At 41.5% G+C, this 22,199-nt stretch overlaps 1 protein-coding gene across 13 annotated transcripts in view; it reads left to right on the forward strand.

Moving 5' to 3' along the window:
- Window positions 1-22,199, forward strand: part of SGCD (sarcoglycan delta) — a 431,589-nt gene that overhangs the window by 338,239 nt on the left and 71,151 nt on the right. For all 13 annotated transcript variants that reach the window (XR_012654342.1, XM_075057001.1, XM_075056999.1 and 10 more), the window contains 2 exons: window positions 12,008-12,095; window positions 14,351-14,470. Coding sequence is in view for 12 of the 13 variants with exons in the window: in XM_075057001.1 (XP_074913102.1) it covers window positions 12,008-12,095; window positions 14,351-14,470 (208 nt within the window). In the remaining variant the exon portion in view is untranslated. The remainder of the gene's footprint in view (window positions 1-12,007; window positions 12,096-14,350; window positions 14,471-22,199) is intronic.

Consider the following 22,199-nt stretch of genomic DNA (forward strand, 5'->3'; position numbering starts at 1 on the left):
TGTTCACTGAATCATCCGTATCTCTCTTCACAGTGCCTGGAAAGTCTTCTTTTCCAAGTACTAATGCAAGCTGAGCCTTCCTCTTGGATGCGATGTGACAGGACTGCAGCCCAAGGCAGCACAGCTGAAGAGTAAGATGTGGGGTTTCCAATGAGAAGTTTTGTAAGGCATCAATATTTAAAAGTGGAGAAATAAATAAAGTTACAGTCAGGTTGATTGAGGGGAGAAGAGAAGTCATTTGTCTGACAGAACAAGCATATCTATCCAGCAAGGCTTTCAGTTCTTTAGACAAAAGCTTTTGTCTTTCTTTTGATTAGGTTGATTTGTAAGTGTGAACAACCCATTATTTTTCTTAGAATCATGATTTTTCTAGGTACATTTCGCAGGTTAGAAGTACAGAGTGGGCATAGCTGTTCATCACCTTAGAGCAGTTGACGTTTCCCTTTAAGCAGATTCACTGTTGTGTTGTACACACGCGAAGCCACACGGTGAATGGCCAAATAATCCATAATCCAAACACACACTAATTGCTGTAAAAGGTCAAGAGTAAATGATCTTCCTGAGCTGATTTAGTGACGTGGTTTCCAAAGTGCCATGGCTGGAAGACAGCAGGTTGATGGGAGGGACCTGAACATGTTTCCTCTGATGCTTCCTGTGGTTGAGTGTTCAAAGCCTGTGTCCTCCAGTTTTTTTGCAGAACATCGTTCACTGTTTAAATGAGGTAAAGGCTGCACAGGGCAATGGCATGTATGTTGTCAATGCTGCTGGCTTGAGAAGCACCTTTTATTGCATGTTTACTGTTGCTTCAAGCCAAAATATTTTACCTGTATTCTGTTACTTCCTGAAATCCCCAGCTCCTACTGCAAACTGACTTCTATATAGGTTTCCTTAAGAACCCAACTGTTATTTATAAATTATGAACTTTGATGTTGGTACACAGTTGGGAGAGCAGCAGGCTTTTTGTTTCTCTCTGCAACATTATCTATTATGCAGTATTCTGGGAAGCGAAGCTCAGCTGAAGTAGAAGAAACGGGAACACACACGCAGGACCTTTCTGTGCCCTTTCCTGGTAGGAGCCACTGGTCAGGTGTCTTCACTGATCAGTTTTGTTCCTCCAGAGTTTTGAAAGAACTTCAGGAATAAAAACATCGGGAGGCAAATGCCTTCTGTTTAGCAGTGGAGACAACCAGGCAGGCTGAGCCACCCTGCTGATTGCCCAAAGAGTAATTCAGGGTCCTTGGCTTTTATGTGCCTCCCTGTGCTCTATTTTACCTTCACACATCCTAATCTCTTTGGCTGCTTTTGCCATTACTCACCATTTCCCCAAACAACATTCCTGACTTCTTCCAGGCATGGAAAAAGCATCTGCTCCTCTTTCTGCTAGCCTGACATCTCTTGAAATACCACTCCCCAGCAGTGTTGGTTAGGGAGGTATTTTTGCTCATCGGCCCTGTACCATGGCGATACCCTGCGTTCCTCTCCTCTCTTCACCCCAAAGCAGATACTCGAGAGTGTGTGTTGAATGGCAGCCACAAGATACAGTCAAATCCCAACACAGAGCACCCTACTCCTGCTCCTGCAGTTGTCCCACTGCTCGGACCTCTGCTGTCATGCTCTCTCTGCAGGTACTTGTGTTCAGTGGAGCAACATCCAGCATGATTTAGCATCTTCCCTCCAGATGATCCAATTTCATGTCACATGCTTAGCTGCATCTGTCATTTTACCTTTTCAAATGTACTACTGCCTTGGCTGTTAGATGTTCAGCCTCTCCAAGTGAGATGGAGGTCTGCGGTTCTTCCTCTCCAAGATGATTCCTGTCTGGCACTAACTCGCACATCGACTGTTACGGCACTGCAGGTCAGAGTTTAGCCCCTCTGTCTCGTCATGTAGACCAACAGAGCATCCTTCTTAAAGCTGAGTATTGATCATTTCAGCAGAAGAAACAAAGTGGTTAGATAAAAGCAATTCAAAAACAGTTTGTGCAAATGTTTCTGTGACCCCATAACCCTGTATCATAATTAAAGCAGATCAAATTACTTTGGTATCAGAGGTACAGTCATGGGCCCAGCCTGTCTTTTCTGTCCTTCCCATTTTCCCAGATATGCCCTTATGAGTATATTTCTACAATAAATATTCCTACAATAAGGCCAAAATATGGTTTTCATCAATCATTTTATAGCTGCTTCAAACCTGTCACACCAGTGTATGTGCTTACAGCAGCTCAGGAAGAAAAATGCAGACAAACCACAAATAAAAGCAAGAATTTGAATAGAAAACCTGAATTTTCTGTCACCAGGAATGGTCAGATGATCTTTCTTTGTGTCTTGTACAGTGGCAAGTGCACAGCCACCAGTGAATAAATAATTGCAGATCGGGAAATGAGATTATTACTCCCATGAAGCTACTGAAAAGGAGAGCACACTGAGCCCTTCAAACCTGTTTCCTGATGCACCGACCCACATTTGCCTATGGAGCACAGCAAACCTGAAGGGCAGGTCTCATAAAGAATTGCTTTATAATTGCAATAGAAGCCCAGAAACCGCTTTGATTGCAGGAACATGTCCGGGCTGAACCTTGTCATTTCACAGGCCAGATGCATTGGAGAGAACTCCGCTGGGTAATCACAGAAGTGAGGATGGCCTTCTGCGTCCTGCCTCCCAGCCGTAACCGTGCTGTAATATAGTTGCTTTTGCAGTGTAATTGCTTTCTCTGCAGGGCTTCTTCCTATTGATTCTGCTTGTGTGGATTTAAATTGTTTGCAGGTTGGAACTAGACTCAAGTTGGTCTGCATCTCCGCTTTTCGGTGCTAGGCAGCTCACGTGGCAGTTCTATCTAAGAAACTTTAATGATGTCTAGATAGCATCGCTCCCTGGCCTGCGCGTATGTATTTGATTTGAGGAGAGAGGCTGGATCAGATAAGTTCAGAACATCAATAAATATGTGTATTTTGTTTGGTGACACTTGTTCAATTTGAATCTTTTTCCCAGGAAGCAGCTTGTGTTGTGTCATTTTTTCAGCGTGCTGTGTAAATGCTCTGCATCTGCAACTGTCGAGGATGGTGCCATCCCATAGCAATGCCATCTGCTCGTTCACAGAGTGCTTTTTGCGCAGATAAAAAATGTGAGGTGTTACTCATAATTAGGCAAATCACATGCTGTGATCTGTGATTGATTTGATTTCTGTTGCTGGCTACCTCGCCTAGGCTATGTGTCCGTAAGTATTGTCTACATATCAGCATATGGATGCAGATGAATCAGAGACTCATGAATTCTTTTTCCCAATCCAGACAGATGGAAATGTTTTCCCTTCTTCTTATTAGCAGCAGCTGAATTTCAGTAACACCAGGGGCCTCCGCTAGGATCTTGCCTGTGTTTTGTGCTGTACATGCATACGTAAGTTGGGATGGCCATTTATAATCTAATACAAGAAGTAAGTGATCCATGACATGCGGCAAAGGAAAGTTATAATTTCAAAGCAATGTTCGGAGAGAGCCACGTTATTAGCCTTCTTGGAGAAAAATATCTGGATATATAACTCAGCATTATGCAGTGCAGTGACAGAATGCCTAAAAGTGAGCATTGCAGAACCCAAGTGTCTCTGCTGAATCAGACTTTTGGAAAATACCACTATGCCTTTCTTAGTATTAACCGTATGTACTCTTTAATGTGTATTCACCTCACTAACTGAGTGAGATCCTAATTATTTCTGATTGCACTGTGGTCCAAGTAATGCTGATAGTAAGAGAAAGTAACTCAGAAATTACCAGTTCTGTATAATTTTAATACTGTCTTCAAATGCCTTTTATAGATAGTGAGGTATGATTTACCAGCAGTTTTAAAAAATGTTTAAGGCAGGCAGTAGGCATACCAGAAAGGCCATAAAAATGAAAACACATGAACAAAGGTCTGCACACTTGTCTGGAGTAAAAGTTATGAGCAGTGGAGTAGCTATATAGTTGGATGATTTAGAATATTTTAAACCTCTGCAGAGCTCTTTTCTCTCCCTGTCTCCTATGGTCCTGTGCCTATCTACAGTGTGTTCACTTCAGCAGGAGATCTGTCACCACTGGAGTCTGACCATAACTAGGATAGCCTGAGGCAGAAAATAGGCTATAACTTAGCACAAATCCATAGTCCCGCTGCTACACCACCTCCTATAGACAAGGAGCAGATTGGTGCGAGCTGCCACTGAGCAGCAACTGTGGTTTGGTATTTCTGCAGAAGAATTCAAGTAAATTGAAGTGGTTAGTAAATACTTGGTTGATTTTTACTGGAAGTGATAATCACCTTGCTGAGAACCTAGGACCGCTGTTCCCCTGTTTAAGAGCATCACAGTTTCTCGAGTCCTGCTTAGTTTGTATGAGGGAGAGCCATTCCCCGGTGATGGAAAGTTAATCATCAGCGCATATTTGATCGACTCTGTTATAACACCTTTGGGTGAACGCGGAGTGCAATGAAGTGCTTGAAGCATTTTCAGAATTATTTAGTTATTTTACAAGTTGTGCTGTTTTCATATCAGCATTCATATCAAACAGAAAGTTTTGTGAATGCGCAGCAGCCTTCAGACATTACAAATCCAGGTTTCCCACCCCCATGGGTACTGAATAGAACTCCAACATGCATGGTTGCATTTTAATTTTATGTGTATGCCTATCGGTTTCATCACATCATCTGTGTTTTTCTTCATATGATAAGCCAATGAAGTAAAAAAGAAAAAAGAATAGCAAAGAAGTCAAGGAAGATGCAAAGTCTTGGAGATTTTTTTGGTGTTGTTTTTAATGTTAGCAGATGTGGTGTAATTTAATTTTCAGAAGAATCTCTGCAGCAAAGCAGCTGATTAGGATCTTGAAGAAGTAGCCACTCTTTTGAAGCACTGTGTTCATGAGATTATTACAGGTATTCTTCTAGAGAAACCCCTACATTGCCAGAAATAAATCACTTTGAAGGATACAAACCCCCTTGGGTAGCCTTCCAAAAGCAGAACCCAGTCATTTAGATCTCACATCACAGACCTCCCTTCTTTACACTTTACAAAGAAGAGTCAGAGATGCAATTGCTTTAATGCAGCAGTGGGAAATTTATCTTTTGTTTCTATTGTTATTAAAATGAACTTGAAGAGATGCCATAAACGAGGGGGGGTGTGGTGTGGTATTGGACATAAAACTCCAGCATGTGCACTATCTATGCCGTTAAAATATGTCATGTTGGGTGGAACCACAGTATTTTCTGATCTTCATGGTACTGTAAAACGTATCTTTCTGCAAAGGTGACTGTACCTTCTTTGCATAGAAGAAGGAACTTGAATATTTTGTTTTAAGCATTTGAATACAATAAAGTGTCAGAAGTTGGAACACAGCACATTAAGTCAGCTCTTGATACTACATTTATGTCTTTGAGTGCCAGTTGCAGGTCAGGGCTCTATCAGCTCCATTACTGATCCACATTATATGACCTGGGCGCATTACACTTGTGAAAAGAGTTTGTTTCCTGGAAGAAGATGCAGACTACGTTTTGGTTCCTCTCCACCGGACCTATTGCCTCCTTCCTAAAAGCGATCATCTTTAGACACAAATGTGGCACATAATGGGGCATTTTGTAGCATATTTTTAAATTTGTTTGTTACCAAGTCCATTCATGGTTTGCTTTCATTCTACTATGAAAAGCTTACACTGTCAAATCAGAAGGTGTTCTAAAAAAGGGATTTAGTTACATGAACATTATATTCAGCTGTTTGAAGGACAAAATCAAGATCAAAAGAGGCTCGGTGATTAAACAACAAAAAGTACATTCAAATCTTATTAAGGGATGTTTTCAATCTAGCACCTAGGGATTTAGCTACATGACTTAAATTTTTGTGCCAGAAGGCTTCTGGGCAAAATCCTATTCTTGCTGTGGGGAGCTAGATCAGAAACAGAAGGAAGAGCTATTGGGTCTATTTTTGAAATTGAAACCGTAATGGTTGGCCTGCAAGTTTGGCCTGAAGTCTAGTTTTTCTGTTGAGGTAGATGAAGGCCAGGCTGCTCTTCCAAGTGCGATCTTAGGCATGGGGTTCACTAGATACTCCCAAGTTTGTCTTCTTCACAGCCAAAGATAGATGCTGTCCAGCGTTTTGTCTGTTTGGTTTTCAGGAGGTGCACAATGTCTGTACGATGTTCTGGTGAGGTTTGCTGTGATTCACGGTGGTGACAGTTGCTTGATCTCTGCAGCATCTGTTACCAATTCTGAAGGTTTTTTACTCAATTGTTTCCTCCCAACTCTCTGTTTTATGGGGGCAACTCTGAGCTTTTCCAGCATCAGACACTCCCCAAAGGTGTTTCTGTTCTCAAGGCAGGAGCAGGGGAAAGAAATGGCACGCTCAGGGTCAGGTCTGGGTTATTGGACTGTCTACTCACAGCATGTTCTGGAGATCTTTGTGGTTAGGAAACTCTGCATTTAGTGTCATGTAGTGAGGCTATTACCAGTGCTTCCCTTTGAAGGATGAGTAAGTCATATGGGAACATGTAAAACTGGATCAGGGACACTAATTTAAGCACACCTGTGCCAACTGACCAAAAATGAGAGACTAAGGGTTAAAAGTCAGCTTTCCTGGTAGGTCTGTGAACATGCCTGACAACTGCAAAAATGAGCTTGCATGCCCTGCTGTGTCCCAGGCAGTGCATGCTGCTGGGTCCGGTGACGTGAGGAAGTACTGCCAAGGTGATGTTTTTGTGGGTTTTCATTAGCAGTTTGCCATTCTTGGTGAAGGACATTTCAGGTGCCCTGAAATTACTGCTTGGTGTCTCAGTTAAGGGGCAATGAATACTTGCCACTCCAAAACAGACAAAACTTGGAAGGGTTACCTCGTGCAGCTATGAGTTGTCCCTACCAACGGAAAATGCAATGCAGGGCAATAAGTATCATTGCTCTTACTACTACTGTCGCATTTAGCTGCTAGTGTAGTAGGACTGATTGGACTTCAAGAGAGCAATATATTTGTTATAACCCACATGAATACTTCCCCTCTATCAGCAGCACCTTGAAACAGCTCTCAAGGGTGCAGGCAAGTGAATGTGCTGCTTGTGGCTGTAGGCCAGGTGAAGGAGAGCTTTTCATAGTGGGCTGGCTGCTTGCTTTACAGAAAATGAGCTTTTGCTCTCCGACAGTCCAGCTGTGTGTGGAGCAGTGTTCGCTTTCTGTAATGTCAGTGAGAGGTACAGTTGAGCAGGAGAATAGTGCTCTGAGTGGCTTCTCCGTAGAGTGCTCCTTGCCAACCTGGATTATGCTTAAATATTTTAATTTTTCCCATTACTTTGTCAAGCCTGCAGGAAATTCACCATTTCCATTATTTCCACAAGCTTCACATGCACTTACTGTGTGAAGTCTTTGAATCCACAGGATCAAATCAAAGCTACTCCTTTTGACCATTCAAATTACAAACACACCGACTGTGATGCATTATTTTAAAATTGCCTGTTAAAATTTAAAAGGATTTCCAAAGATTTTTAATAACTTCCTAAAACAGTCTAAGGACATCTGTTAAAGTATTAAATTTCCTTAAAGACAGCACTGGTTGGGATTACTTCAGCTGCAAATTAAGGTTGTCAGTCAAAGTGCTTTTTCTGTTTTAGTTTCTGATCTAGGAGTTTTTAGCATCTCTTCCAAAGTAAGCCAAAGACAGCCAGCTAGTGAGCTGTTAGGGCTTGTTTTGCCATGTGTTTAACCTAGCAAACAATCAGTCAAAACCTTTTGCAAAGTCTTCCGTGTTTTACTGGGTATCTCACTGCTTAGTGAGGAAACAAGCTGTACTGTTTGGACGTATTTTTGCACTTTTCACGTTCATTATTCTGCAGCATGTGTCCAACATTTTAATATATTGAATAGCTGTGGCGACTTCTTTTGTGTGTCTACAAACATTTGCATTATTGTTAGTCCATTGGGTCTGCTAATGAGGGGCTGGAGTAAGAGGCAGAATGATGTATTTACTGTGTAGAATTTCCTGCAGAGATTAATAATAGATTCGTGGTGGGCTGGAAGTAGATAACCAGCCCAAAGAGTCCTTAAAAGATCCCAGCCTCACCTGCCCCCAGAAATGGAGCTGCAGCCCAGAGCAGGGTGGGATCCTCCATCCGTATCCTGTAAGGAGAAAGCTTGAAATAAATCAGAAGCAAACAGGAAAAATGCAGAAGGGAAAAAAATGCATCCTACTCCCATCGATGTCTCTACATCAGTCTCTCCAGGCAAATGATCAAAGGAACCACTGGAAAGAAACAATAATGTAAAATAGTGTCAGGCAAGAGGTGACCACTGGACCACTGATTTAATTTGCAAAGTTGCATAGGAAGTTAAATCAAAGGCTGTAGTTCAGTGCAGGGCAATGGGATGGCTAAGATGGACATACACTGGGACTCTGCTAACACAGCACAGTTAACAGAGGGTTGTTGTAAAGAGGTTAAAGTCATAACAGCCGAGTGTGAGCATACAGAGCAAGTCAGTGGCAGCATGTGGGCTGGGAGCAGCATCAGCTTTTGCGAAGAGAGGTGCGGGGAAACCTTGTTGTCTTGTTTGTGATGAGAGGAAGAAGAACAAATGACAGAGAAAGAGATTTCTCAGTACATCCGATAGCAGGCAGTGAAATATGTGGGGTTATTATGTGATTGGAGATATCAGATGTATTTTATCTCAAATGTACTTTTCTGAAGAATTGGGTTGAGCACTTTGGAGAGAAACAGGTAGACAAAAATATTATTTTTCCTACTTTTGCGAACCCAAAAGAATACTTAACCCAGTTTTCCATTCAATTCCATTTTCTTTGCATCAATCCTAAGAGTAAAATATATTTATTTCTTTAATATTATATATCTGGAAAGATTCAGAACTGGATTATTGCGTATTATACTTCAGAAATGTGGTGTGTCTCATACGTACAGTGTTATAATTAGTCAGATGTGCTTATTTATTGCATGTTGATATTCTGACTCTAGGTCTATCAAGTGTTTATGGCAGTTTATGAGAATAGGACTTCACTACATAATTATTTTTATTGTGGTGATGATGCCATATTGATCTAGATTTCCACTTGCTCATGTGCATCAGAATACTTAATTTTGTTTCATGATAACATGGAAGTGTAAGACAAGTGAAAGGTATTGTCTTTTCAGTTATAGTTTCTAACTGTTTTAAGAAATTTTAATGCTTTAATTTTTTTTTTCTGTGTGATTGAAGGAAGCTGACATCATCACCAAGCTTGCAACAGAGGAATTTTTTAAATGTTCAGTGTGTAAAAGATGTCAGTGTTTTTACCTTTGTAAACAGAAGATGATGGACAGAAAATCTGCAGACTTTTCAGCAAAAAGGAGTAATTTTTTCAGCTCTTTTTCATTTCTTAATGGAATAAGAATTATGAAAATGAGAGCAGGCATTGCATTAAGCGCTTGAAATGTTCCTTCCCTGCAGACCAATAAAAACATAACTCTTCCATTAGGGAAATTTAGTTTTTTGAAGGCTGCATGAATCTGAGCTCTGAATCAGTGAATGAGATGACTATGCTGGGGTAAGCGTTTCAAGGTCTGATTATGTATTTTAAGTCTTTCGTAGGTGGATACCAGCTCTTAGCTTGTCTTGTAAGACTTCTTCAGAGGAACTTTTTCTGTGACTCTTTTATATTAACCACCTGGCTTATCTTGTAATACTTCTGTAGTGCAATCTCCTGTTATGCAGATCAGTAACAGAGTTTCAAAGCTGTGGGGATTGAATTATTTTTCCTACCTGAATTTGAACTAGAAGGTTTCCTGGCCTTTTCAAAACACTATAGCTACTTGCATAATTCCATAAACAAAAGTCAAATAGTGCAAGTCAAAAATGTGACCTTTCTGTCCGTTAGATGGCATGTTTATAGTGGTTATCGTCTCACCTTTGACTATAGGTTATGCAGATTGTAGCTGTCTGCCTTTAAAAATACCCTTCATCTGTAAGTGTGAGACGAAAATGTAGCAGTAAACTGCTGTTGCTGGGAGTGTTCAAATTAGGTCCCTGATCAGGGCTGTGGAGAATTAATACCAGAGCAAGTGGGTATTCAAGTGAAGCCATCTTTTTTTCTGTGCTGTTAACCATAAAATAGTAATCAACATAAATTTCTAGGTTCTAGAAGATGACAAATAAAAATTAATAAAAAAGAGCAAAATCATTACCAGTCATTACCACTGCTCCTTCCTTCTAACTTATTAATCATGTTTCAGTTTCATATACTATATTACTTAAGCTGTCAAACACGTCACAGAGGTGTATAAGGATGATTTGTCCTCCTTTAGTGTGTGGGGAGATAGACCCCAAGAGCTTCTGCAGCTTGTCCAAGGTGTGGAAATAATTAAGTAGAATTCTTTCTTTTTATTATTTTTATTTAGTTGTAAATAGCCTGAATGTAGCCATAATGGTCTAGTTATAAGTGATCAAATAAATCCCATTTCCCCCTTTTTTGCTGAAGGGCTGATCCCATGGGTGCATGCAGCACAAATATTTAAGGCAACAAATGTAATTATTGTGAATATTTGGTCACGTGTGGGGCTGGTTTTGTTTTAGTTTTTTGAGGTTTGTTTTCTGCAAACACTGCTGGGAATTGCTTACCCATCACTAGAAGTGTTCCTTGAAGCTCCAGTCCATCACAGGACTCCCATGAGTGCATTCTTGTGCTCCTGTTATGTTTTATATGCAGACAACCTAGTCCTTCTGCCATAATCCAGAAAAATGGCATTTATGCAAATACTAGTTACGTTCCTTATAAATTCAGGAGGCAAGGAAAACATACCTGACCTACACGATCCTCTGTCCCCATCCTGATTATTCGTTACTAATGGAAAGATTTTGAAACACTGGAAAAAGACTATGGTGGAGGAAGCACACGGACATAAAAAGTTCAACACCTTGGTGATTTTCTTGCTATTTTATCCCCTCTACCGATCCTATGGCTTAGTCAGTTGATGAATTTAATCAGCTGCCTGCTTTAGACATTATGAAGAGATTCACTGGCAGTGAATTTTTACCTCGCACATTAGATTTTTGGATTATTTAAGTTGGGGTCACCCTGTGCTAGTGCCTTAGGTGGCTAATAGCCCCTGAGAAACCAGCCGCGTGGACTGGGGCTGCCTGTAGCAAACACGAGTTCCCGGGTGTCTTGGATGTGTTTGCACACAGAAGGAGCCAGATGGTTTTCTCTGTGGGTTTTCTTTGGCTTCGCTCTGCGGGAGAAATACCTGAGATGGATGTTGCCAGGTAGCTGTGTGGCTCCTGTGTGTTAACAGCTGCTCTAGCTCTTCTCTCAGAGGTATATTTAAAGCATAAAAGTGAAAAATGGATAGAAATCTCTCTGGTCAAGTGGGGAGTGGGAAAGACTTCATATCCTGGGGGTATCTCCAGAGCCGATGGGATGGGTCTGGTCCCAAGCAGGCATTCCAGTCTGGAATGTGATAGTGGTACGTGCGGGATGGTTCATAAGTGCTTTGAGATCAAAGGCACTTTCTACATGTTAATAAGGTTTTCTCGTTGACAGCCGACGGGCATGGCTCACTCACGTGGCTGTGTGGTGGGCAGATACAGTCACCCATTGGAGTCAGCTGAAGCTGGCTGTAATGTTGCAGAGTTGAGGCTGAAATGCACTGCTGCAGTCAGCCACCCTCCCAAAACAGCATGACCTTCAAGAAGCTTAGGTCAGGTCCCGTATCACCTGCACATTTTAAAATAACGGGTTGGTTGGCTTATACTGGCAATAAAGCTAAGCATCCCTAAAACAAGGCTAGTCTCTGGGACATTATCTGGGCCAGAAGTGTGGACTATGGTTTTATCTCTGGGACATTATCTAGGCCAGAGGTGTGGACTATGACTTTATCCTGGTCAATAAAAATTAACGTACCTCAACCGCACACCCAACCTTGGGGCCATTAGCAGCAGGCATTAGGCAAAGCTCCGGGTGTCTCAAGCAGCCCGGTCTCAGGCAGCCGTCCCCATCTCACTTGCTTGCTTTCGTGGTCTCATTCCAGGGCAACCCACTGTACTTCCAGTCTGCCAGAAATGTGACAGTGAACATCCTCAACGAGAAGACTAAAGTCCTTACTCGCCTTGTAACAGGTAAGGAGGGGGAAAGGCTGCATGGAAGAATTAAGGAGGGATGAAAGCGGGTGTGTTGTGGGATGCTGCGTTGGATTTAGACAGCACACAGGAGGGGAGCCCAGGTGTCTTGTGAAGTACAAATGAAAATTTCGCTCGACTTTGTAGAAACAAAGCTAGAGACATGAAAGCCATGCTGGAGAGGCAGCTGGCTGGTGCTTTCTGATAACGAAGCAGACCATCGTTTTCGTTTGAAAGCCAATCCAGAGACAGAAAGGTTAGTTGTACAACTTCAGGGTCAAGAAGAACATATGCGGGCTGACATTTCTGTTGTAACAGGCACAGGCTTTTCCTGAGACACTTTTAACTTGCCTGAGATCTTGGGAACTCCGCAGTTTAACTGTGGCTGGGTTGGGACAGTTTGCAATTTAGAGCTCTCTGTGCCTGTCTGCCGATGAAGAACACTCTCGTGCTCCCAAGCATGGTGAAATGGGTGTTTTGTAAATCCCCAGTGCACAGCAGCCTTTGAATGAATGCACGTGTAATTTGGGTTGAAAGAGCCTGATGCATTATATATTCTAATATAATATATATATGCTATAGGACAGATACTTATTTACTGAGATTTATCTAGGGACTGGGAGAAGTATTGCTGTGTGGCAGAGCCAGTAATCCATAAACATGTTGTTTCTACTTGAGACTGGGTTGTTTGGTTTGCTTATATAACATCTTGGCCTCTAGTCACAGTATTAAATAATTAAATATGCAGCTTCAGTACACAATGATTTAAGCAGCACATGTGAAAATTGCCTGGAGGAAGGAAATAAATTCAACCCCAAGCTCCCTGATTCTCACATTCAGAATGAAGATGTTTAGTTTGTTGGTTCTCCATATATTTTCAAGAGGGTATTTGGTTCACTTAAGTACCTCCATTTCACGAGAGCTTGGGAGGACGCAGTCAGGGATGTCTCCCAGCATGATGTTCAGGTTATTGAGCTCGTTTCTGCATTCAGCAGCACCTTTGGTTTCAAAGCGGAGTGAAGATGTGGTCCCACATAGTGCATGCTACAGCGATGAGGAGGGAGCCAGTTAATTAGCAAGATACAAATTGAACTTAAAGCTCGAAAGTACTGGATTTTCTCAGAATGGCTGCGAGATTTCTAAGTGTTTCCAGGGATCTCGGCATAGCCTCACTTTTCTGTAGTGTGAACCATGCACGCGATTCTTTGTGTGCCCTGATGCCAATACAGATGACCTGTGCAGGCAAACATGGGTACAGATGGAGTTAGAAACTGCCTATAAGAAAATACTGCCTTTCAGGTCTTACTTCTTTTGTCTCTTGAGAAATGAGACTGGTCATGAAGATGGCCAGAATTAATGCAAAGTCTGATCACCTGCCTTGTGCAGTAGCATATTCCAGGAGGCTGTGGCTTGGACTGAATTGTGCAGGGCTGTTAGATGGTGGTTTGTCTGAAGTTTAGGCTAGGTCGGGTAATGGAGGAGCCTGCTTTTTGTAGCCATTGAGCCACAGACCTGCACAGAATTGCTATTCAGGCAGCTGATGTTTATCAGGCTCCACAACAAAACGCATTGCCAGAGGCTTTCCAGGACTGCGTTGCGCAGCAGCCTGCAGGAGAAGCAGCAGAATTGAAATAAGAGCTGTGAAGGAAAGTTTTACTCATCTAAAAACTTTCTGAAATGTGGGAGAGCCTGCCATTGTCTTGGCCTGCACATAGTTGAAATGGCCTAAAAGAAAACATTTGCTCCTGTGGTGGTGTTTGTCTTTTTTTTTTTTTTTAATTGGGCTGTGCATGACACTGGTATCATTTTAATCCAGGTATATTTAACAGGCAGAAAACCACGAATCTTTTACACCACAGCATTAGTCTAAGCAAAATGGACTCGGGAACCCTTGATGCCTCTTACAGCTGCACCAACACTCTCAAAGCATGGCTGGGTATATTCATTGCTATTTCACATGTGGATCTGTCTTAAATTTCCCAGCTATGCCAAGCTTAATCGTGAATTTATGACATACATAAGCATTAACAAAAATGTAAGTAGAAGTAGTTGAGGGGTTATTTGGGTACAAAACAGTGCCCTTTTCTAACGAGATTTCACCCACTGAAAAGCACACACCTCCCTGTTTGATGTGTCAGATGCAGGTTGTATCTGCAGAGCTCTTAGCAGATGGGCTTATTAGATGTATGAAGCTACTATGTGATTTTCTTCTATTTTTCACTAAAAAGTTGTGCTAAATCTCTTCTTCCTTCTAGGTCCCCAAGCAGTGGAAGCACATAGCCAAAAATTCGAGGTGAAAACCCTCTCTGGAAAATTGCTGTTTTCTGCAGATGACAACGAAGTGGTGGTTGGAGCAGAGAGATTGAGAGTTTTAGGTAAAAGATTATTCACTAAATCACTGTTTTAATATGCGCCTCTTCAAATTTTAGTACAGTTTTGCCTGACTTCATGCTTGCGGAAAGCTTCTTTTGGAGATAAAGCCTTTTGCTGTCTTTATTGCTTTGAATCTTCCCCAAGCAGATAATGTCTAGGAGTTTCTATCAGAGGGCTTTCTTAATTTGCACAATATATTATTTCCCCTTCAGAAAAGAATCCTCTGGAAGTGGTTTGTCTGGCTCAGTGAAGTAGCTTTAAAACCAGCTTTGGAAACTGAACAGCTTGGGTCTGGGATGAAGGACAGTGAGGGATCACTCTAAGGATGCTTCCGTGGCTGCTGTCACTGTGCGTAGGGAAACCTCAGGCTTCATGATTTCGATCACACCACTTTCACCAGCTCCTCCTTCATTCTAAAGCAAACACCGGAGAGGAGACCTGCAGTGAAAAAATCAACATGAATTAGGACCCCACATTAATTCTCTGAAGAGTTAGGTGGCCTTTATATTAGCTATCTTTCCTTAGCCACACGCAAGAGCACGTTGTGCATCTCTGAGCCATCTTCAGCTATGTTGTGGGTAGGATGAAGTGTCCTGTGCGCGGGAGGAGAGGCCAACCTTACCGATGCCACCGCTTCCCATCTGCCTTTCGAGACAGACAGAGCAGCTTGAGCTCTCCTTTTGCCTGTGCAGGATCTGCCTCCCCAGCTGTCCTGCCTGCTAGGCTTTACGTCGGTAGTTCCTAATACAAACTGGGGATACGCTTTGGGTTTGGGGAGTGGGGGTTGTTTATTGTTTGTTTGGATCTTTTTTTTTAACTAGAGAGAAGAAACAGTTACGGCAATTGTAAAATTTTAAGATGTATTTGATAGTTACATGAAATTACCTCTTAGGAACTTGAATTCTCTTGCTCTCCAGCTCAATCCGTGCTCTTTGGTTAGTCTAAAATTTGCTCGTGAATGTTTTCCTGTAGGACCAGACTGGGTAGCTCAATATTGCTAACAGTTAGTCACATAACAGTGCCACTGATCTCTGCGGATGCACTGATACCTGTTTTCTAATGGCTTGATTTGGATGCATCTGTTCACTCCAAATTGTTCCTTACTTCTCTAGTAAGCTCCTAAGAACAGAGAGATCAATGGAGCTTAGAATGATATATAGTATTTTTAATTATTATTAGTTCTACAGATTACATAGCGTATTATTAGTATATTAGGTATAATCTAAAGGAGCTTAAAATGAGCACCTCAGAGTCTAACCATCATGAATGGGACTTTGTATCCAACCCTCAACATTTTTTGATACTTGATGTCATGCTAGTCTAGATGGTTCCTCTTTGTAGACAGGCCAGGTGTAACTCTTTGCAGGTCACTGTTCTTACATACTGGACTAGTTCAGTCACCAGCTGTTCAAAGTTAGGTGAGTTTTATCGGATAAATGTTGAACTTCACAAATTTAACAGTATGGTATTTTAGCTTAAAAGTTTGAAAAGGACCATTCAAAACTCTTGCAGTGTTAGAGAGCTGGGGAACATTTGTCGCAATCCCTGTTCTACCACAAATCTCTCTTCACACTGCACCCTTCAGAGCTATTTAATTGTACAGTCTTTGTGGAGGGTAAATGAAGTCAGGAAGAAACAGTTTCTAAGTGTTTTCTTGGAGACCTTAAAAAGAGAGAGATTTATATCATTGGTTCTTAAAAAAAAAAATACAGAAACTTAGCTTGCAAGTTGCAAGTACTCCTTTTCAGATTACATACTTACAAAAATATTGCTTTTTATTTAATCTGTACTTTGGAGAAACAGCAATTATTTTTTATAGTTATTTTGAGTTTCTGCCTTGTTTTAGTCTCCAGAATAAACAGCATCAAAAATACTGCTAACCACTGTAGTACACTTTCATTTTTATCTGCAACTGAGTGTTTCTCGGGGTTTATTCGGCTTATGCAGATCTATCAGAAAAGAAAAGGTAGAATGATACCACTGGTGATGTTAAATGGCAAGTTTTTCAATGACCTTGAGCTGAAATGCTGTCAGAGTTCATGCTTGGCTTTGTTTTTCTCCAGCTTTGCTTCCCCAATCTAATTTTACCTCCAAAAGTGTTTGCCATGGCTGTTTGCCATGCTGGGAAGTGTTATACCATATGTTCATATTTCTTCCAGTGTTTTTGTCTGCACTTGAGGAAAGTCCAACTTGTAGTACACAGACAAATTCCTTTGATCATTTTTCTGGTGTTTGGGATCTCAGGTGCTGTTGGTATGTGTCTGCTGACACCTATCTACGCTATGTAAATAATCTCAACCTGTTCTTGTTATTGCTGAACACGTACTTGTTATAGGAGGAAGTGTATGTCTGCAATCTGGCATGAAAGTCAACTCACAGAGGTTAGAGCAGCAGTTACTGGGCTTGTGGCTAGCTTTTAATCTTGTTAATGATAATGCCTTTTTTTCTTTGTACACTCTTCAAAGTTGATTCTGAAAGTTTGTTCTACAAAGTAATGCTGAAGCCTTGTCATGAGAAAAGAGGTGCTTTCCTTTTCTGAAATGGACTCTGCTCTGGGTAGCTAAAGGATTTTTCAACATTAGCAAGGCATTAAAAAAAGGGAGGAATACACAGAAGTATGGATAAAAAACAAATACAAGTAGGACATGTGCTGCGTTTGATGGTGCTTCAAAAAATTGCACAGCATGGGTAGTACAGATTACCAAATGAAAGTGCTTTTTATTTTACTTGTATTTTGGGGAGTTAATTCTGATTTATAACCATTAAAGGACACAGAACGACAATGTTGGTCCCTTCAGCTTTTCATGCATGATGTAATTTAGAGTACTTCAGTGATTTCATTTCATTTCGTGAATCCAGTCAAACCTGTCGTCATAGGAGAGATTGGAAGATAACGGGAACTTCTGTTTGAGGACGAGGGTAGCCCTCTGAGCCCTGTGGCCATGGTCAGCTCTGATAACAGCTACACAGATTTTTCCAGACACAAGCATGAGTTCCCTCTGCCTCGCTCAGAGCCAGCTGGGAGCTCAGCAGCTGCATTGCTCCAGATGACTCAGAAGGCGCTAATATTTGCCTGCAAAAAGTCATGTAGAAACTGAGCCTTATGTCAAATCTGGTCTGCGCTTTTTCTTCCAAGCTTATCTGTGAGTGCCTGCAGTTGCCCAGCCATCTCCTCCACTCCTGTGGTGGGATCGGATGGCAGCACATCCTCACTGTTAGCACCCCTTTCTTTTACACCTTCACTCCTGTAGTATTTGAGCACCTCATGGCCTTTTAAAAGATACTACAGCAAACCTCGGAGCCATTCTCATTCCTCAGAACCGTGACTCTGCTTTTGCAAGGCTTAGATTTTGAAAGCAAAATCTGCCACTTCTCTTCCCGCAAAACAGCACCACGGTGCTGCTCCTGGGGTCGTACATAGGGTGAAATGCAAACCTTCCCTGCGCTGGCCATTGCCGCGATCAGCCGTGCACTTTGGCAAACACCATGTAGACGCACGGTAACGCCTCGCTGGATGGCCCCCGTGGGCTCATAAACACATACGGTCCGCGTTACAGGAGATGAATGAGCTGGTCCTGACCGAATTCGTATGTGGTATGTCATACAGCAGTTCCCCTTCTCCCCTCCTCCCTCCCTCCAGAAATGAAACATGTTCGGATCGTCCGAAAAATGGTGCGGAAGAAATACTCTTTAGTTAAAAGAGCGTTAAAAAATAACTTTGATATATATTAATTACCAATTTCATTTAATAGCATATTGAACATTATAGCATTTATAAACAAAAGACAATCATAAAGCATTATTCTTACTGTTAATTAGCTCTATTTATTCTCCAGATTAGTTTTTAAATATGCCCTCTAGATGCCACTTGATTCTAATTAACAGAGTTACATTATTATCTCTATAGAAAAGCATTTTTAATTAAATCTAAAGCAATTTAAATTAGCATGAGTTTTTACAGAAATTAAACTCTGGTCAGATACTTAATTTAGCCTTATAAGACAACATCTGATGACATGCCAGTGTCAGTTCTCCCAAGGGCCTTGATGTCTTTTTTGGAGATTATTTTTTGAAGTTTGTTTTCAGGGAAACTTGCCAGTATACTCTGGTGTTTAATATTTATGATGGATTTAAACAATTTTTTTTAAGACTAAATATTGATGGGAATCCACATGCATTGCAGTGAGCTGAGATAAAAACACAAAAGATGTGTTCCTGCAGCTTACAGGCTTCCGCAGTGCCTGGTTTTGAGTGGTGGAGGAAAGTTTGCGTGGGAGGTAGGATCACATGGGCTGGATGCTGTCGATTACAAATCAACCACGCTTTTTAACTACTCTTAAGATTATCATTTTGCTTTGCAATAAGGGTAGGATTAATAATAAAACCTCAGGATCCCTTTTCTGTAATAGAAGAGTACAGGGATTCCTCCCAAGTTGCTCCCACTCTGGTTCCATGGAAAATGTGCCTCTTTCTTAGACATTTATACGACCATAGCAGCAGCTTTTCTTCTAATATAGCCTAATGATAAAAATTTGGCTAAAGCCTTTCCCTGTGGCTAACCCTAACTAAAATAAACCCTAGCTAACATGGGGTAGGATGCCTTTCATCTCCCAGTGTAAAGACTGCAGGAGCTTCTCTGCGGGAGATGTGTGACCTCCCCGCCACACATCGCGGTCCTCCCCAGCACCACGGCTGGCTGAAACGTACCTTTGCTCTTGCCAACCCCTCGCACGCCCTCCCTTCAAATAATTAGCCAGTACCTCTATTTCTACCTTGCAGCTTTTTGCCACTGTAGCATATTCCCTCGGGGTGATGAACTGTGTGGAGCATTCAAATGCTGGCCACAGGTTAGAGTTTCAGAAATGTTAGTTTGGGAGTGGGTTTTGTTCTGATTTCTCTCCAGGTGCCTGGGAATGCACCTGACACGAGGAATCAGCTGTTGAAATGTTATTGCAAATTTATTAATAAGTTTGGAGTAATTAATTCCAAGGCACAATTCCAGCATTTTATTTATGAAAGCTATATATTAAAGACTTCAGAGGTTTTAGTGGAGGAACACCACTGATAAAAGCAACATAGCCCAAATTTGTAGTCAATGAGATCAATGCATGATTGTCTTGTAGAAGCCTCTTTTAAATGGGAGGGTTTGGGGTGGGATTTTCTGTTTTGGGGGGCGGAAAGGGTAACCTTCTCTGTATTTGCAGAACACAAAGTGGTGGCTTTTATTACCCATGGAAGGGTTAAAAAAGTATTTGCAGTGTCCTTCGCTTTGGACAAGAGGAAAACAGGATTTAATATGAATGCGGTGCACTAGTATGTCTGTGTAAGCTGGCCGAGCTGTCTCTAAAGCTTCACATCTACAAACATTTTCAGGGAGCTTTGTATTAGCTTGATCTGGGAGGAGCCCTGCAGAACTGTGGCTGTAATGCCAGCCTGGTTAGAGGACTCTGCTCACGTTTCCTCAATATTACAATTTTAGTAGCTTCTTGGCACGTGCTTTCTAGCTTGTGTTTGCTGCAATATTTACAGCAGAGTAACTTTAATGAGTGCAAGAGTAGTTATATTTCATTAAAACAATCCACAAAGCTATTTGACTGGTACCAGTCATTTTAGAGGGTGGTGTAAGTTAGAAATTTCACAACTTCCAGGAATTAACACCCATTTTTGCTGCATGCACCCATCTTCAGAAGGGATTATTTATGGGTCAGGACATGCACGGTTGCCCTTTACAGCACCATTATGATTTCAAACTGGCATTTTGCTGATTTGTTTGTGGCACAGGGAACAACTTTTGTAGCCAAGTGTTGAAATCAGGCCTGATCCAGAGATGAAATGGAGCTTTCTGGCCTCACCACCGAGTCTGCTGCAACTTTATGCCTGAGGACAAATGCCAAGCTTGAATCTTTGTATTGTGGATTTTGTACATTTTCCTGAGAAACATACTTTTCAAAGCTTTTTCAAAGGAGAAATGGTGCTACTTTTCAAAGCTTTTTCAAAGGAGAAATGGTGCTACAAGGCTCTTTTCCTAGCAAATTGAAACATTTTCCTACTATGATCCTTTTCCTTTACAAAGGCAGCAGAGAAGAAGTTGCCTCTAACTCAGAGATGGCTCGGTGCTGCCAAAGCGTGGCCACGGTACCTTGCTGGGGTACCTCACCGTGCTTCTGGAAGCAAACTCTGTACCATCAGCCTGGGGTCAGAGGCCTTTCCCAGTTTATCCAGTTGCAAATGAGCTCCTGTTTGCTCAGGCTGCTTCAAAGGCACCTGGAGGTAGCAGTTGCTCCACAGCTCCCTTCTGTGCTCTCGGCAAGAGAAAAGAGCGTGCCACAACCGCGCTGCTCATAAGGCTTGGGCAGGCATTTGATCTTTTGCTGAAGATGTATGAACTTCTTTAGAAGCAGCTATGAATATTCACTATGCGCTCCCTATAGGTAATTAAGCAGTAATACTAATGCAGTCCCAGAGCGATTGCCAAGCTGTCGTGTAGTCATTGGTCCTGCAGAAAAGGGACAGAGAATAAAATGAGGAAACTAGGGAAATACGCTGACAAATGTAGACACCAGGTTTTAGCACTGGCACTAGCAAGACTGGAAACAGCCTCCACTGTGTGTAGCATTCAGTCATGGCAATGGACTTCCAACAAATTTCTTTGGCCTCATTGCAGAGCTGTGGTGCTGAAAAAAAAATATGTTTAACAAAATTAAGGAGCAGTGGGGAAAAAAGAAATGTTTCCTATCAGTGATTAAAGCCTCAAGAAAATTCTTTTTTGCTCTCAGTTAGGAATTGCACCATTTCCATATCAATGTAAAAGTCAATGTGAAAAAGTTATTTAATCTGTAATCAGCAGTGACACAGAATTTAAAAAGTATATAGAAAAAAATTATTTGGTTGAATTGGGTGGGTGTTTTTGTCCCGAGAGGCTGGGATGGGATTTCTGGATGCTTTCTTCCAAATAAAGTTTTTTTCCCATTGAATAAGGGAAGAAATTAAAACTACCAGATCTTGAACAAACATACAGTTCTTGAATGAATACTTCTGATTGCTTTGCTGCCTTGGGGGCAATAGGTGTAGGCACTGTTGTCCATTCCTTTAATGGCAAATTCAGCTAACATTGCCTTCCCTTTTCAAAATCCACTCACCCAGATTTAAACTTGTCTTTTGTTGGAGAGAGCAATGTGTGTCGAGAGGGGAGATACACTAAGAAGTTTTCCTTGTGTTTGCTTTTACTTCAACGTACGTTCCAGGCAAAAAGGATAGCATTTATGTAAAGTGTATAGGCTTTGAGTCCAGGCTGAAATGTGTGTTCAGGTTGCGTTACCTTAATCCTGTTTAAGGAAAAAGAAGAATCATCCACCATCAGATTAATATTGACTAAATGTCACAAGGATTATGAAAGAAACATACTGTACACTTACCAACACTGAAATCAAGTTTAAAAGTGTGGCAGATTTATATTTTATTTCCTAAGTGTTTTCCCTAGCCTTCACAACCTGATCTGTTTGAAGCTCACATAATATTCTCCTTGATAAATTTCCACTGTGTATTCCTACTTCAGGTGCTCTCCTGAGTTTCTTTGCAACTTTGCACAAGAATGCCAAGAAGAGCTTCAAAGGAATGCAGTGATGACATTGCTATTGTTGAGCTGCAGAAAAAGTGTTGAAGGACCCCAAAACTAGTCAAGGAGGAAATATCTAGAGGTCAGCATAAGTTGTAGCAACCTTTCTTCGTATG

This window comes from Buteo buteo, chromosome 24, assembly GCF_964188355.1.
Source record: "Buteo buteo chromosome 24, bButBut1.hap1.1, whole genome shotgun sequence".
Classification (NCBI taxonomy): Eukaryota; Metazoa; Chordata; class Aves; order Accipitriformes; family Accipitridae; genus Buteo; species Buteo buteo.